The sequence below is a fragment of the Rhododendron vialii genome, chromosome 5a, assembly GCF_030253575.1.
Source record: "Rhododendron vialii isolate Sample 1 chromosome 5a, ASM3025357v1".
NCBI classification, from domain to species: Eukaryota; Viridiplantae; Streptophyta; class Magnoliopsida; order Ericales; family Ericaceae; genus Rhododendron; species Rhododendron vialii.
The window spans coordinates 34,483,824-34,498,076 of NC_080561.1; the positions used below are offsets into that span (position 1 = coordinate 34,483,824).

The 14,253-nt window shown below is 46.4% G+C and overlaps 2 protein-coding genes across 2 annotated transcripts; both read left to right on the plus strand.

The window, feature by feature from the left end:
- The first annotated feature begins 1,492 nt into the window (after positions 1-1,492).
- Positions 1,493-2,605, plus strand: LOC131327851 (uncharacterized). The gene has a single exon (XM_058360979.1). It carries the CDS (start codon positions 1,493-1,495, stop codon positions 2,603-2,605), a length of 1,113 nt encoding a protein of 370 aa, XP_058216962.1.
- Positions 2,606-9,496: 6,891 nt separating this feature from the next.
- On the plus strand, positions 9,497-10,634 carry LOC131325865 (uncharacterized). The gene is made up of 2 exons (XM_058358338.1): positions 9,497-10,048; positions 10,133-10,634. Exons 1-2 carry the CDS (start codon positions 9,767-9,769, stop codon positions 10,262-10,264), a joined length of 414 nt encoding a protein of 137 aa, XP_058214321.1. The 5' UTR covers positions 9,497-9,766; the 3' UTR covers positions 10,265-10,634.
- Positions 10,635-14,253: the final 3,619 nt, after the last annotated feature.

A 14,253-nucleotide genomic window follows, 5' to 3' on the forward strand; every position in this document is an offset into this window, starting at 1 on the left:
CGGTTATGAATGCCAAGGAATGCTCTAGATGCAACCAAGTGCTCAAGGCCATGTGCCACCCCGTTGGGGTGCCCGAAAAGTCATGAAGAGATGGTTTGGAGGTTGGTTGGATCGCCCAAGGGTCAAGGGAATTGAAGGAGAAGTGAGGATTTTACCAAACCAACTCATTTTCCGACTAGCTGAGGGTAGAATTGTCATATCTTTTTATGTACAAAGTACTTTTGATCCAAACCACTTGGGTTAGAAAGTAGACTCATCTAGATTTCCAACGGTCCAAAGAACACCCAAATCCGAGTTCGGGAGTGTCCGGAGTGAGCCCTTGAAGTTTTCGAAAAAATCTGTCCAGTTGGTACCGATACCTCAAAAATAAGGTATCGGTACCTTGATGCTCCAAGTGAAGACAGGTTGTTTGGTACCGATACCTCAAAAATAAGGTACCGGTACCAATGCCCTTCGACCAGCACTTTATGCTGAATGGTTCAACCTTCCATTTATGGAAAGTTTCCACTTTTGGATTGATTTTGGGATATTTTGGGGGCCTTTTTGTCCATTGTAAGGTTGATTTTATAAGCCCTATAAATAGGCTTGTATGCCATTTATGGAAGGATGGCCATTAGTTAGTTTTTAGGCCTAAGTTTCTTTCTTGCTTTCCTAGGAACTCCATTGTTGTTCTTAAGCTTTTCAAGTTATTTCCTTCAAGAACTCAAGTAAGTTTAAGTGTTTTGATGTTTTCTCATGTATTAATGTTGTAGCTACTTGTTAGATCTTCTCATAAATCTAGTTTATTTTCATTTTTATCGGTGAATCATATTTTCCATGGTTAACTCTTTTTCTAGTCTTTTTGCTATGTGTGAGTAGTATATAGGTTTGGTCATGGGGTGAGTTCACTCTATGATTTAGTTGTTCAAATGGTTTCTCTTAACCTTTAGCTTAATTTCAAGGTTTTTGAATGAATTAAACCCATGATGTTTAGTTTTGATCATGGGGTTGGTGGCTTCTTTGATCAATGAAGTTTATCGTCTTGTGCTACGAGCTTGATAATCCTATGCGTGCGAACGATTCTTTTTCGTCTCTCACTTACGTTAAATGAGTTCAATTTGAATCAGAGCCTTGAGTTAAGTTATAAGTAGTCTTCAGCTTTTAATTCTTCTAGTGGAATTCGAACGGTTTCAGTCCACTCTTGAGTTAGATGAAGAAACCGTTTGATGGCTAAGTTGTGGGTAAATCAATCCCTTTGACTTGACCATCTCTAATCTAGTTTAATTCCAAGTTTAAATTTCGTCATTCAAATCGAATACCAAAGTTGGCCGATTGAACACCACAACTCTCTACGCAACATCTAATCCGAATTAGCTATAGAGATTATCTCTGTGGGAACGATTTCGGTCTTACCGGTTATTATGCTTTCAACGACCTAGCCCTACGCTTGGGGTGTGAACCTTTCTAAGAGGTTAGGTTGCGGCGAAGCACTCCCTATCTTTTCCTCTTTGTTATGGAGGCATTTACAGCTCTTCTTCGTTCTAGAGTGGATATGGGTCCTTTCAGTTTTCATCCTAAACGCAGAAGTATAGGCCTGACTCACTTGGTGTTTGCTGATGATCTATTCATCCTGTGTGGTGCCTCTCAGGACTCTTTCAGTCTTATTAATCAATTGTTGACAAATTTTCATTCTTTTTCTGGTCTCAAACCTAACATGCAAAAGAGCTCTGTTTTTTATGTTAGGGTTTTTGAGACTGTTAAGCTTACTTTGAGTAGTATTTTGCCCATTCCTGAAGCTCATCTCCTTGTAAAGTACCTTGGTGTTTCTCTTATATCTACTCGTTTAAAGGCTGCTGACTGCTTGATTCTTAAGGAGAAAATTTTGAAAAGGATTCAGGGTTGGTCAAATAGGCCGGTTTCATATAGAGGTAGAGCACAGCTAATTCAGTTAGTGCTCTTTTCTGTGCAAGTCTACTGGAGCTCCATCTTTGTTATTCCTAGCAAAACCATCAAAGAAATTGAGAGTACTTTGATGGCTTTCCTTTGGTCAAGTTTAGAGATGAAATCCTATGCTGCTAAAGTCCAATGGTACCATGTTTGTAGCCCTAAGGAGGAGGGTGGTCTTAGCTTTAGGAGGATAAAGGAATGGAATAAAGCCACAATGCTTCGACACCTTTGGGCCATTTGTAATAAAGCTGACACTCTTTGGGTAAAATGGATTCATAATTATATTATAAAAGGACAATGTTTTTGGTCCATGGACATACCAAGTGATGCCTCTTGGACAATGAGAAAGGTGTTGAACCTCCGGAGTTTGGGTCAATCCCTCATTAAATACCAAGTTGGGAATGGTCAGAATACTCACTTATGGTTGGATAATTGGCATCCTCTGGGTCCTCTTTTTAAAAGATTTGGTGAGAGTGTTGTGTACAATCTTGGCAAGTCTTTGCTTTCAAAGGTGTCCTTTATTATTCACAATGGTGCTTGGAGATGGCCTAGGCAAAGAAATAGGGTTACTCAGTTTATAGTAGTTCACACCCCCGTAGATTCTCAGCCAAACTGCTTACATGAAGATTCAGTCGTGTGGCTCCCTCATCCTAGTGGCTTTTCAGTATTTTCTGCATAGGAAGCTATCAGGGTGAAACTTCCAGTTCAAGATTGGGCTCATGTGGTTTGGTATAAGAAGAATATCCCTAAGTGGTCATTTATTTTGTGGTTAGCTGTCTAACAAAAGTTAAACACTAGAGATAGACTTTTGAGGTGGGGAATGAATGTAGAAGGTGACTGCACCTTTTGTACCAATGGCCAAGAAACCCACCATCGCCTCTTTTTTCAGTGTCCTTTGTCTCTCTGTGTGTGGGATAGCATGTGGAGAAGGTCTTCAAGTGATCGAATGCCCTCTACCTTGCCTGAAGTCATTGCTTGGTATATCCAGCAAGTGAAAGGAACAAGTTTCAGAAGTTTGCTTTTGAGGAATGTTTTAGCTGCAACTGTGTATAATCTTTGGATGGAAAGGAACCAACGGGTTTTCAATCAAAATGCCTCAACTCAAGATCAGATTATACTTTGGACTATTTCTTGTGTTAAAGAATCTTTGTGTTTGAAAAGGGGAGTGGATAAGATACAACTAAATAGAGCTCTTTGCAATAGTTGGGGACTCACGGACAAGATTTTTGGCCCTTCGCACTAGTAGCTTTGGAGCTGGAAATTTGGAATTGGATGTATAGAATTCTTTCTAGTTTTTTTATTCTTGCTCATTTCAGTTGGCATTAGTTTTCAGATGTATAGGTAGGTGCCTTGTTCTTTACGGGGGAATGCCCCTTTGAGTTTGTAGTTGGGTTTGAGCTTTTAATAGAAAGTACTTATCAAAAAAAAAACATTGATTGCAAAAAGATCTTTAACAAACTCCACCTGGTTTGTGCTTAGAGCCTTATCTTTATTCCCCAGTCGGTCCCAAGCTCGGATAAAGGAGGAGGGTTGTGCGTTAGGTAACTGACAGCCAGCATGTAAAAAACCCCGTCAGATCTCTATGACATGAATCCAAATATGATAACGAAACATGCTAGGGCGTTCCCTTTAAGCGACGCGTTGTGCCTGCCTTCGGGTGCTTCGAAAAATGAGCAAGGGGCGCCACACCGGCGCCCGGGTGTGGTGATAAGTGAGCAAAGGTTCCCATGTGTACCTAGACGATCACGGGCAAAGAAGCTAGCCCAAGATTATAGGATTCGTTTAGCAACTTGGAATATAAGGACATTAACGGGTAAGACTAGGGAGCTAGTTGACACCATGCTTAAAAGGAAGATTAGTATAGCTTGTCTTTAGGAAACTAAGTGGGTAGGGGAGAAAGCTAGGAAAATAGAGAACACAGGTTATAAGCTCTACTATACAGGTAAGAATAGACATAGAAATGGAGTAGGTATCGTAGTAGATAAACACCTGAAAGATTCGGTAGTTACAGTCACGAGGAAAGGAGATCGGATTATTTTAGTTAAGCTTATGATTGGAGGGAGCATAGTTAATATTATTAGTGCTTACGCATCCCAAGTAGGTTTGGATGATCTCACTAAAGAGCAATTCTGGGAGCAGATGGATGACGTGGTTCAAGATGTACAAGAAAGCTTTTCAAGGCTCAAGCTACAATAACAAACATAGTATATTCGATTAAGAAAAGAAAGTTTTTTCTTCTATTGGATGACAAACACAGCCGACAACAAGAGAATCTGAGTAATGTATTCCAATAGCATCTATTAATGTATTCCTCTTCCTTTACACAGTTACACACAGCACTTACACTGTACACAAATGACAAACCACAGTTTTTTTTCCCCCAGCAATACACAGTGCACAACTTACACTGTACACAGAGAGAGAGACCTTGGTTTAATCATTGATTTGAGTTTCCTCGAGAAATCTGGGTAGATTGCGGGTTGGGCAAATCGGTTGCCGGTTGGTGATTGCTGATTGGTGAGGGAACCGGCCGGCGAGGCGAGATACACTGGTGACGACAAGGTGAATTCTCCATCATTTATGACTCGTGAGCGAAAGGGGCTGTGGGCATGCGTGCCCCTTTTTCTTCCCTAGGAAGGGATTCCGTTCCCTTCCTAAAAGAGAAAAGTGCCGGTTCGCGGGAGCGCCTAAGCTGGACGTCGAGCGCTCGCAAAATACAGAGTCGCCACTCGGGTTTGAAGGTCCGACACCCAAGGAACCGTATTTCGAAGCACTCGTCGCGCTGTTTGATTTGAAAAAAAGTTTAAGGAACCAGCCCGTCATAACCATATCTGGGTTCGGGAGCCAGGTTACGAGAGTGGAAGGGTTTTATGGCACCCCTCTCGACCAATCCGGAGATCGGTCTCTACTTAGGCACTTGCGAAAAAAAGAGTTTATTTGCGGTTCTGTTATATTAATCAATTTTAAGCCATTTAGGGCAGGGGAACAGTTAATCGGGGATTTAATACTGTAACACGTTTGCAAGATGTGATAGATATGGCATGGATGGGCGAGATAACAAATAAAAAAAATGGAATAAAATTCAAAATGTTGATCAAGCATCAAGACAGCGTTGTGTATGATTTTGGCACGAACAAACAACCAACTTGCATGCATGAATCAATCTGCATGCAAGAAAACCATCGCGCGACAATCCTATACTCTCGCGCGAGTATTGATGCCTCACCCACAGTTTGAATGTTATTCCCTTCTGGGCTCTGGAAGGACCAGTGCACACCCAGGTGCAAACCAAGCAATGTATATGTACTTGAAAGCAAATAATATTACAACAGGCAGTAATAATTTTGAAATACAACCCCTAAACAGTGGGGGTGATTAATCAGAGGCCAAGACCAAGTTGCCCATGCAAGGGCAATCTCTGGAAATCAACGTACCATCGCGCGACAGAGTGAAATACTCGCGCGAGGTTGATGACTGGACTTCCAGGAATTGCTTTGCATGCCTGGGCTCTGAGACATGTTCAGAAACAACCCAGGGGCATTCTTAAGTTAAATAACCTAGAGTTCTAAGTTAAATTACCAATTTTATCATGCAAGTCAGTGAGACAACTTTGAATATATTTCACAGTAAAGAGGAAAAATCTAATAAACAAGCAGGATCAGGATCCCATCCCCACGAGGACCATGTCATGCTGACTAGAACAGTCGCGCTGACTAGAACAGTCGCGCGACAGAGTGGGTCACTAGCGCGCGGGAGAGCTGGTCCGAGGTAACTTGTAACTTTGCTGGCCTTGGGGCCAGGACTGGTATTGATTACCAGCATTGACCCTGCCAGCCCCCCTCAAAGACCAAAACAGTAAACAGTAAGGCTATACCTTTACTTGAGTGTCTTGAAAATTGCTTGAATAAGGTGGTGTAGATTGGAAAATGAGTGTGTGGGAATGGTTTGGAATGGAAGAAGTGCTTCGGGCTTATGTCTCCTTCTCTCTCTTTCACAATTTTTGGCAACCCTTTGGAAGATGGACCATGGGGGGTACTTATAGAAAGGGGAGGGATGTTGGTTGGTGGCAAAACAAGGCAATACAACCAGCCAACTGGTTGGTTGTAGTTACTTGGTGGAGAAGTGGGGTGCCAAAGATGATGGGAAAGTGGGGTAGAGGTGGTGCAAAGGGAGCCCCCCAGAATGCTGTTCAGTCGACACAACGGGTTTACATAGGCCTGTAGCCCCCTGATTATCACGCAACCCAACTGGAAATCGGTGAAAATGACAGGTGTCGACCATCACGCGAGGGTCTGAATCCATCGCGCGAGGGTCAACAGTCAAAACTTCGACATTGACCACCACCTGGCAAGTGAATTATCGCGCGAGGGACCCAATAAATCGCGCGACGGTCGAACCTATGGTCTAGGTTCAGATTCAAGGGTTTCAGGGCTAAGAACGGGTTCCACACACGACAAGCTCGAGCCATTTCATTTTCTCAAGACCATTTTCGACCTGATTCATCATCGGGGAAATAAGAAACCGAAAAACGAAGTAAAGATGGGAAAGTCAGATTGGGGTGTCTACAGTAGTCCCTCTTTGACGGCACGCGGAGCACTATTGGCTGGTACGGGTAACGTCAAAGATTTCTAGACACCCATCTAATTTTACCCAAAAGCCAATCTAAACGAAAAATGCAAGCAAGTATATACAAATACCGTGCACCAAGGGATCAGAGAGTAGCTCAATCGCTGATTTGAATTCGGACGGATGGATCGTCACTGATTTGAAAGTGGACGGATGGATCGTCGCTGGTTTGAAATTGGACGGATGGATCGTCGCTGATTTGAAATTGGACTGATGGATCGTCGCTGATTTGAAATTGGACTGATGGATCGTCGCTGATTTGAAATTGGACGGATGGATCGTCGCTGGTTTGAAATTGGATGGATGGATCGTCGCTGATTTGAAATTGGACGGATGGGTTGTCGCTGATTTGAAATTGGACGAATGGATCATCGCTGGGGAAATAAAGGACATCTCGAAGGGATCCTAAAATCAATTGCAAGGCTCGAGTAAGACTCCTGGGCCATCATTAAAGCGATACATATGATCGGGCCTGAACCAGAGGCTGAACCTGGTCAACGGCCCAGTTTGACTATCGCGCGATGAAGTCACACCATCGCGCGATGAAGTCACACCATCGCGCGATGGTTTTTTGTTAGGGCTTGGATCTGAAACCAGCCCAGACCCAGCCCATGGCAGCCTTCTTCCTTTTAAACGACGGGGACGTTCTGAAACCGCTCACAGTAGTTTCGAACTTTACCTAACTCCATTCTCTCTCAAATTCCTCTTCCAAACCCTTGATTTTATTCCAAAACCAAGAAATCCATACGCGTACCAACATCCATGGCAGACCACGGCGTCAACCGGGGCAGTGGAGAAGTAGTTGATCGTCTGGAGGACGAGGAAGGACCAATGGAGGTCGAAACAGAGGATCAAACGCCAGTAGGGGCTGTTGCAGATACCAGTGCAGAGGTAATGGGCGGCGGCGATGGCGAACAGGGTTGCATGCAGGAAACTAGTGGTGGCGTCGAGCATCGCGCGACAGAGCCAGACTATCGCGCGGAGGAAGTCGGGACCGTGAGGCCTGGAGTCGAGCAACTAGACCCGAGCGAGACCGTGAGTGGCTCGGTGGTGGTTGGTGGTAGTCCTGAGGGTGCAGGCAGTGGAGGCGCCGCGGGTGGCGGTGCCGGGCCGAGCGAGACTCCGCCGAGGGATCCGGCGAGAGGTAAGGGCATAGCAACCGAGGAGGAGGGTGCCACAGAGGTTCCTGAAGAGGAGGTACTGTTTCGGCCAGCAGCAACATCGTCGGGCCACAAACCAATCACGAGACAGGATCTCGCAGAGTTTCTGAGTGATGAGAGACTAGCCCGGCTCCTCGAGGAGGATCCCATGATTTGGGCTGCTGTTTTGGAGGCTCGAGAGGAGCGAGAGCGGGTGATAGCCGCGTCAGAGGTCGCTGCGAGGGCCGAGAGGGCTAGAGCAGCTGAGAAGGAGGCTCTGAGGGACGTAGAGACCGAGGAGAGGATTGGAGCCAGGGTACACGGGCCTAGGGTGACAGTGGTGTCTAAGGCGGAGAGTTTGACTCGTGCTCCGTTTTCAGCAGAAGGGTATAAGCCACCCGTTCCACACTTGTTCGAACCATCGGGTCTTGCAGCTTACAACCCACGGCAGGCGGAGTACGACCCCGAGCTCATTCTGAGAGACCCCGATACCCATATTTCAAGCAGCTGGGCTGAGGTAAACTTTTGAGAGTCCCTCATTTCCTTTTGTGATTGCAAATTTAAATACAATGTATGTGCTTAAATACCTAGAAGTGTAGGGTAATCGTTTGAAATATATTCGAATGGTGATACCATGGTTTCACGTTGAATGCCATGTGTGAGACATAATAACTTGAACCAACCATCTACTGTTAGGTTACATTGATTACCTAGAACTTGAGGATGAAAACTTTACATACTGATATATCTCTTGTTGCTTATTTCTGTGTCTAATGCAGGAGAGAGCGAGACAGAGAGACATTCAAGGTTTTGGGGGCGCATGCAGCTCCTTGGCATTGTACCAGGGTTTACCTGAGAGGGTGAGGCAGTTGGTGGATGAGGCAGGCTTCGGGGAGTTCATACAGACCCTTTCCCCGGCCAGAAATGACCATGCTGTCCTGGTTGCACTTGCAGAGAGGTGGAGGGATACCACCAACACCTTCCACCTCTTGCTCGGGGAGATGACGGTGACGCCTACTGACTTTGCGGCGATCACCGGCTTAAGGGTTGGAGGTGATCCTATCCCGTTTGATTCAGGCATTCAGAAGGACGAGGCGGCCTTGGAATGGTTCTTGGGAGGGGTGCCCAAGGTTGAAGAGGGGATGGCGAGATATGGACAGTTTACCCGGTACCTCGCGAAGGAGGTGGCGACTGAGTAGGAGGCAGAACAAATGGCCCGGGCCTACCTGTTGTGTCTTTTCGGCGCTACCCTATACCCGAATAGGCGTAGCAAGGTTCACCTATTGTACTTGCCTGCATTGAAGGATCTGAGGACAGCCTCAAGCTTTGACTGGGGAGGAGCTGCACTTGGCGCAGCTTATGGCTTTATGGGGGACTCGTCGAGGACAGAGATGAGCACTGCTGGGTACTGGCGGATTTGGGAGGTATGATCATAATAGAGTAAAGCACATTTCCAATGTACACTTATCTATTTGAGTATATAACCTGCTTAATCATATTCCTGCGCTGTACTAATGACTTGATCTCTTGATAACTGTGCAGCTCTGGGCCTATGAGGTTTTGAACATGTGTCGTCCAGTGACGAAGAGCCTAGACTTGGGGATCCTCCCACGTGCTTATATCTGGAGCAAGAAGAACATGGGAGAGAAGAGAGGGAAAGGTGACCTGAATGGCTTCAGGATATACCTAGACGAGCTCCGACCTTCACAGGTATGACATGACTTTACCAAACGGGAGTACGCATCCCTTTTTATTGCTTTAATGTTGTCGCTGACCGATACTTGCATTGCTTGCTTGTGCAGGTAGAGTGGGATCCTTGGAGGGTGGCAGAGCCAGAGCCTGAATACTTGGCCAAGAGCAGGGTCGTGACAGCGAGCAAAGTGCTGCTCGAGTCGGCATTTGGTTGGCAGTGGTACTTGGGTGACCGAGTGACACGCCAGTCACTTGGCTATGCAGGGTTCCAGGTGCCTGGACCGCTTCCACCACGGGCTTCACACACAGGGGAGTACGCGCTGGCCGAGCTAGAGATCTTCACACGGCCTGACACCGACTTGACACGTTACTTGCGTCCTGGCATGGACTATGCGGTTTACCAGAGAGAGCGCTTGGCGGGGCCGCTGAGAGTGCGAGAGTTCAGGGAGGTCCGGAGTCAGGCTCGTGGACCCGCTGAGGAGAGGAAAGCCATTACCGTGAGGCAGAGTAGTGGCGAGAGTCGTGTGAGACGGGGTCCGAGTGGACCTGTGAGAGGTGGGCCACCAGAGTTGACGTGGCAGATAGCAGTGGTGGGCTCTCAGGGCAATCCAGCTGAGCTACACCTAGCCCCTGCCAGAGTTGAGCCAGCGCCCGTTACTGTGTCGGTAAGACATTGTAGCCTTTATTATTGTACTTCCATAAAATCTTGAAACACTGCCCAATTGCTTATGTTCAAATTATTCTTGCAGGTGCCCAATGAGTGGGTGAACGAGGCTGTTCGGCGTATGCTTGCACTAGAGAACATGATAAGGCGAGCGGCAAGTGACTTGCCTTTAGACTTGCGCTACCCACCACCGGCGGTTCAGAGACCTCAGGTATAACCTTCAAAACAAACGATACATTCCTGCATTCGATACTTGACATATGCATGCTTTGCTCGATACATAGTATTCCTTAATTGCCATTGACTTCAAAATTGATCTTACCTGCTTACAAACATGCAATACATAGAATGTATACTAAATGTGCAAAAATTTATAATGCAGACACAGGGACGGGTGGCTCCTAGGAGGAAAAGCGCAAAAGAGCCTCCACAAAAGAAGCTAGCAACTAAGACTCCTGTTCCTCCACCTACTACTAGACCACAGACGCGGGGCATACAGCCACCTGTTGCGAGTGAGGAGGCGGCCCGAGAGGCCGTGGCGCGCGCTGAGGAGAGGTATCAACTAAAAATGCGCCAACGGCCTTCGCAAGATGAGCCGGTCCGCAAGAAATGGCTGGTTCTGCCCGAGGATTCCGGGGAGGAAGGGGAAGAGGAGGAAAAAGGAGAATACGAGGAGGCGCCCGACAGCAGCGGTTCAGACGACTCAGCGGACGATCCTGGTTTTAGGCAGGATCCTAGAGAGAGGGACGACGACGATGACGACGAAGATAGTGATTGGTTCGGAGAAGACTGAGGGCTACTGAGAAACCTCATATCACTTTCCGCACTTTTGATTTTTGCTTTTGGGCCTGCGTGCCTGCGTAGATAGATCGAAGGTCGGAGTGCCTTAGTTGATACTTGATACATGTTTTTGAGGCCTGCGTGCCCTTTGACTTGATGGGCGAGTGTGCCCGAGTTGACATGATGACTTTTGCGTGGGCGAAGTGCCGCACACACAGTGGTTTACTTTGACACAGATAGATTATGGCTTAGCTATAAAATTTGCATTTTCGGTTTATTTCACTCTTATAATGAATTAGAGTAAATAAGCGTTTGCCACTAATACCATGCTTGCATTGATAATGTACTGAGACTGCTCACAAATACACGCATATGCACAGACAGAACTAGCTCAAAAGGAAAACAAGAATGTACTTTAGGATACGGCTAGAATACGAGGATACAAGGGAATGAAACATCAGTCATTCACAAGTCAAAACTCAAAATACTCTATCTTGGATGAAAATGATGCTTCCGTAAAGTCATGTATATGTGAAATAACCCACGAGAGCTGACGGAATTGAGAAACGCATCCCAAAACGCAAACTTAACCGAAAATGTTACAAAAGACACAAAACGGACACGAGATGGAAAAACATGACTCTATATGTCCCGGACTGAAACCGACACCTCCGTATAGTCATATTAGGTCACAATGACCTGTACGGCCTGAGTGAAAAGAGCTTGAACTTTTGAACTGAGTTTCGAATCCCCGAAATGGTTATTTGGACTTGAAACAGGCCATCGAGGGTACAAAAACTTCGTTAAACGCAATTTCTCAAATCCGACGATTGGATACGGTCACATATGCTCATAGTGACTTGCTAGAACCATAAAAGTTGCAAAAGAACCCTTGGAACAGGAAGCGACCAAAATTGGACAGTAGCTGGTGTAATCTGTCAATTTGCAGGCTGAACCATCACGCGAGGGAGTGAGTGTATCGCGCAATGGAGTGATGCTGCTCACTCGCGCGAGGGAATGAGAGCATCGCGCGATGGTTGGACCATACCAGGCCACCTTTATTTGACCGTTTCAGATTTTTAGGATAACCGAGCCTTGTCATCAACCTTTAACTGCTCAGAGTGCTTCGGGGGGGGTGGGGAGGAAGTGCAGAGATGCCTTCACTTTGGAGAAGAGGATGCCACGTTGTATGGATATTTGCACTGGGAAAGGACAACACTTTATGTATTCTGTCTATAAAGAGGCCAATGCTCCGCTAATGGAAAGCATTCCCCCCACAGTTTGAGAGTCCCACGAGAAGCAAAATGGCAAATAACCTTCCGGTCTTGATTAGCCCATGGCTCGCAGCCTTTGTTGCTGGAGATTGGCTGTCATTCAGGTTTCACGGGCTGGCCGCCTTTCGTTTTCTCCGCAATGTGAGGGTTCGTTCTGAATTTCTGAGGCCAACCCTACAATTCTGGGACCCGGAGGTTCACGTGTTCAGGTTTGGGGTTAATGAGCTGTGCCCAACCGTTGAGGAATTCCAAGCATACCTCCAAGGAGTCGCCTCAAGCGTGATTGTCGTGCCGCCTTATAGGAAAAGCATGCCAAAGCTCCTACAGTCAAGTCTTGACATTACCCGGGGAGCGGCCGAAAGTTTACTAACCGGAGGGCAAATCAACATCATATGCCTAATGGAGTGGTATGGGCCAGAGGGGGACGTAGAGGACATAGCCGCGCAGGCTCGGTGTCGATTTGCTCTGGCAATCAGCGTGCTAGCCGCTTATTTACTGGTATCTCCGAATGGGCAAGTTAACCCTATGCTGGTGAGCGTTGCAGCTCAAATGGGCGCCCGAAGAAATGTGGGGCCACTGGTTCTGGCAGAGATACTCATAGGTTTGGATTTGGTTTCTACCGGCCAAACAGACGTGTTCGGTGGTAGCCCACTCCTACTGCAGGTCGACTCTCACTCAGCTCACCTTTTTCCAGTTTTCTCACGTTCTGTTTTTTTGCCTCATCTCTCGGCTAAGGTTATATGGAAGCTTCTTACTTGTCTTTCCTCTCAAGCTTTATATGACTTCTCACTTGTTTTTCCACTCATGCAGCTTTGGCTGTCTGACAAATTGGGATTGCTTATAGCACCGAAAGCAAATTGGCCTCATCTGCCCGGTCGAATGCATTAGCGGGGCATGATCTACCCAGAAATGTCTGCGCATCAATGGTACATATTCATGAGAGAAATGCTGCCGAATGAAATCACATGGCGGCATGAAGCCTTAAACATTCCAGACATGGCCCTGAGTTCTGCAGATTTCGAGAGAGTAGTGATCGCTGGACTGACCGTTTTCACATTCTATATCCTTGGACGCATCCTTCGTCAGTTAGGAATGAGCCAAGGGCTCCATCGAGCTGGGATTGAAGACTTCCAAATCCCTGCTTTCACTGCCCGAAATTTGAGAGGATATGAGCACAATTAGGGCCTGAGGCAACTCGGGGGAGCTGACCCAGACTTCAGCACAGAACTTATGCACGGATATCAAGTATGGCTAAGAAGGGAAGTTGCAAGCAGGCAAAACAACAGCTGACTTCTGACGGACCCTGATGATCTAGAATAAACCGTGAGCCTGTAAAGGCCTCGAGCACTTTATTCTGTTTGTATGCTCAACTCTTTTTAAGACTGCTCAGCCTGTGTAATAGAAGTTATAATTTGAATAAAAATGAAAGTTTGAGAGTTTTCCCTTTTTTATTCAAGTGTTGAACCGTTGCGTCACGAAAGTATTGAGTTAACTTTTGGTAATAGGAAACCGTGGATCAAGTTGATGGATTGTGACCGAATCTCACAGAGAGATTGCCTACGTATCCCTTTTCAGGGAATCAGGTCAGCACGTAGTTCAGGCTAAGGTTCACTCGAGTGTTTTAGCTCTCCTTTTATGCTCTAAATTTTGCCTAGTGCCGCCACTTCGGGTTTTCAGCCTAGCTAGCTTTGATTGATGCCTATTTATTTTTGCCTAAACCGCCTTCTCAGGTTTTCGGTCTAGCAGGCTTGCTCTAATTTTTGCTTGGAACCGCCCACCTTTGTGGTTTTCACCCTAACAAGCTTCTCTCAAGGGTAGTACCGTTTGAGTTGATCCAGGTTAACCAGAGAGTTGAATTCATTGTCGTCGAGATCGATGAGCTGAGCCGCTCCCCCGGAAAGGATGGTCTTGATGATGTAAGGTCCGGAACGCTTGGGTCAGTATTTGCCGCGGGAGTCAAAAACTGGCACTCGAATCTCCTTTGTGACCATGTCCCCTTCGACCAAGTCTCTAGACTTCACTTTTTTGTTGAATGCCCGGGCAATTCTCCGCTGATACCGCTGAACGTGATATAGGGCCCGAAGCCTCCTCTCATCAAAAAGCCTGAGTTCAACAAATCTCCCACTAAGCCATTCAGATTCCGAGAGTTTCG

Coding starts and splice junctions, on each gene's coding strand:
- LOC131327851 (XM_058360979.1), top strand. CDS start 1,493: ATGGAGGCATTTACAGCTCTTCTTCGTTCTAGAGTGGATATGGGTCCT.
- LOC131325865 (XM_058358338.1), top strand. CDS start 9,767: ATGGACTATGCGGTTTACCAGAGAGAGCGCTTGGCGGGGCCGCTGAGA. Junction 10,049..10,132: donor CAGCGCCCGTTACTGTGTCG/GTAAGACATTGT, acceptor TTATTCTTGCAG/GTGCCCAATGAGTGGGTGAA.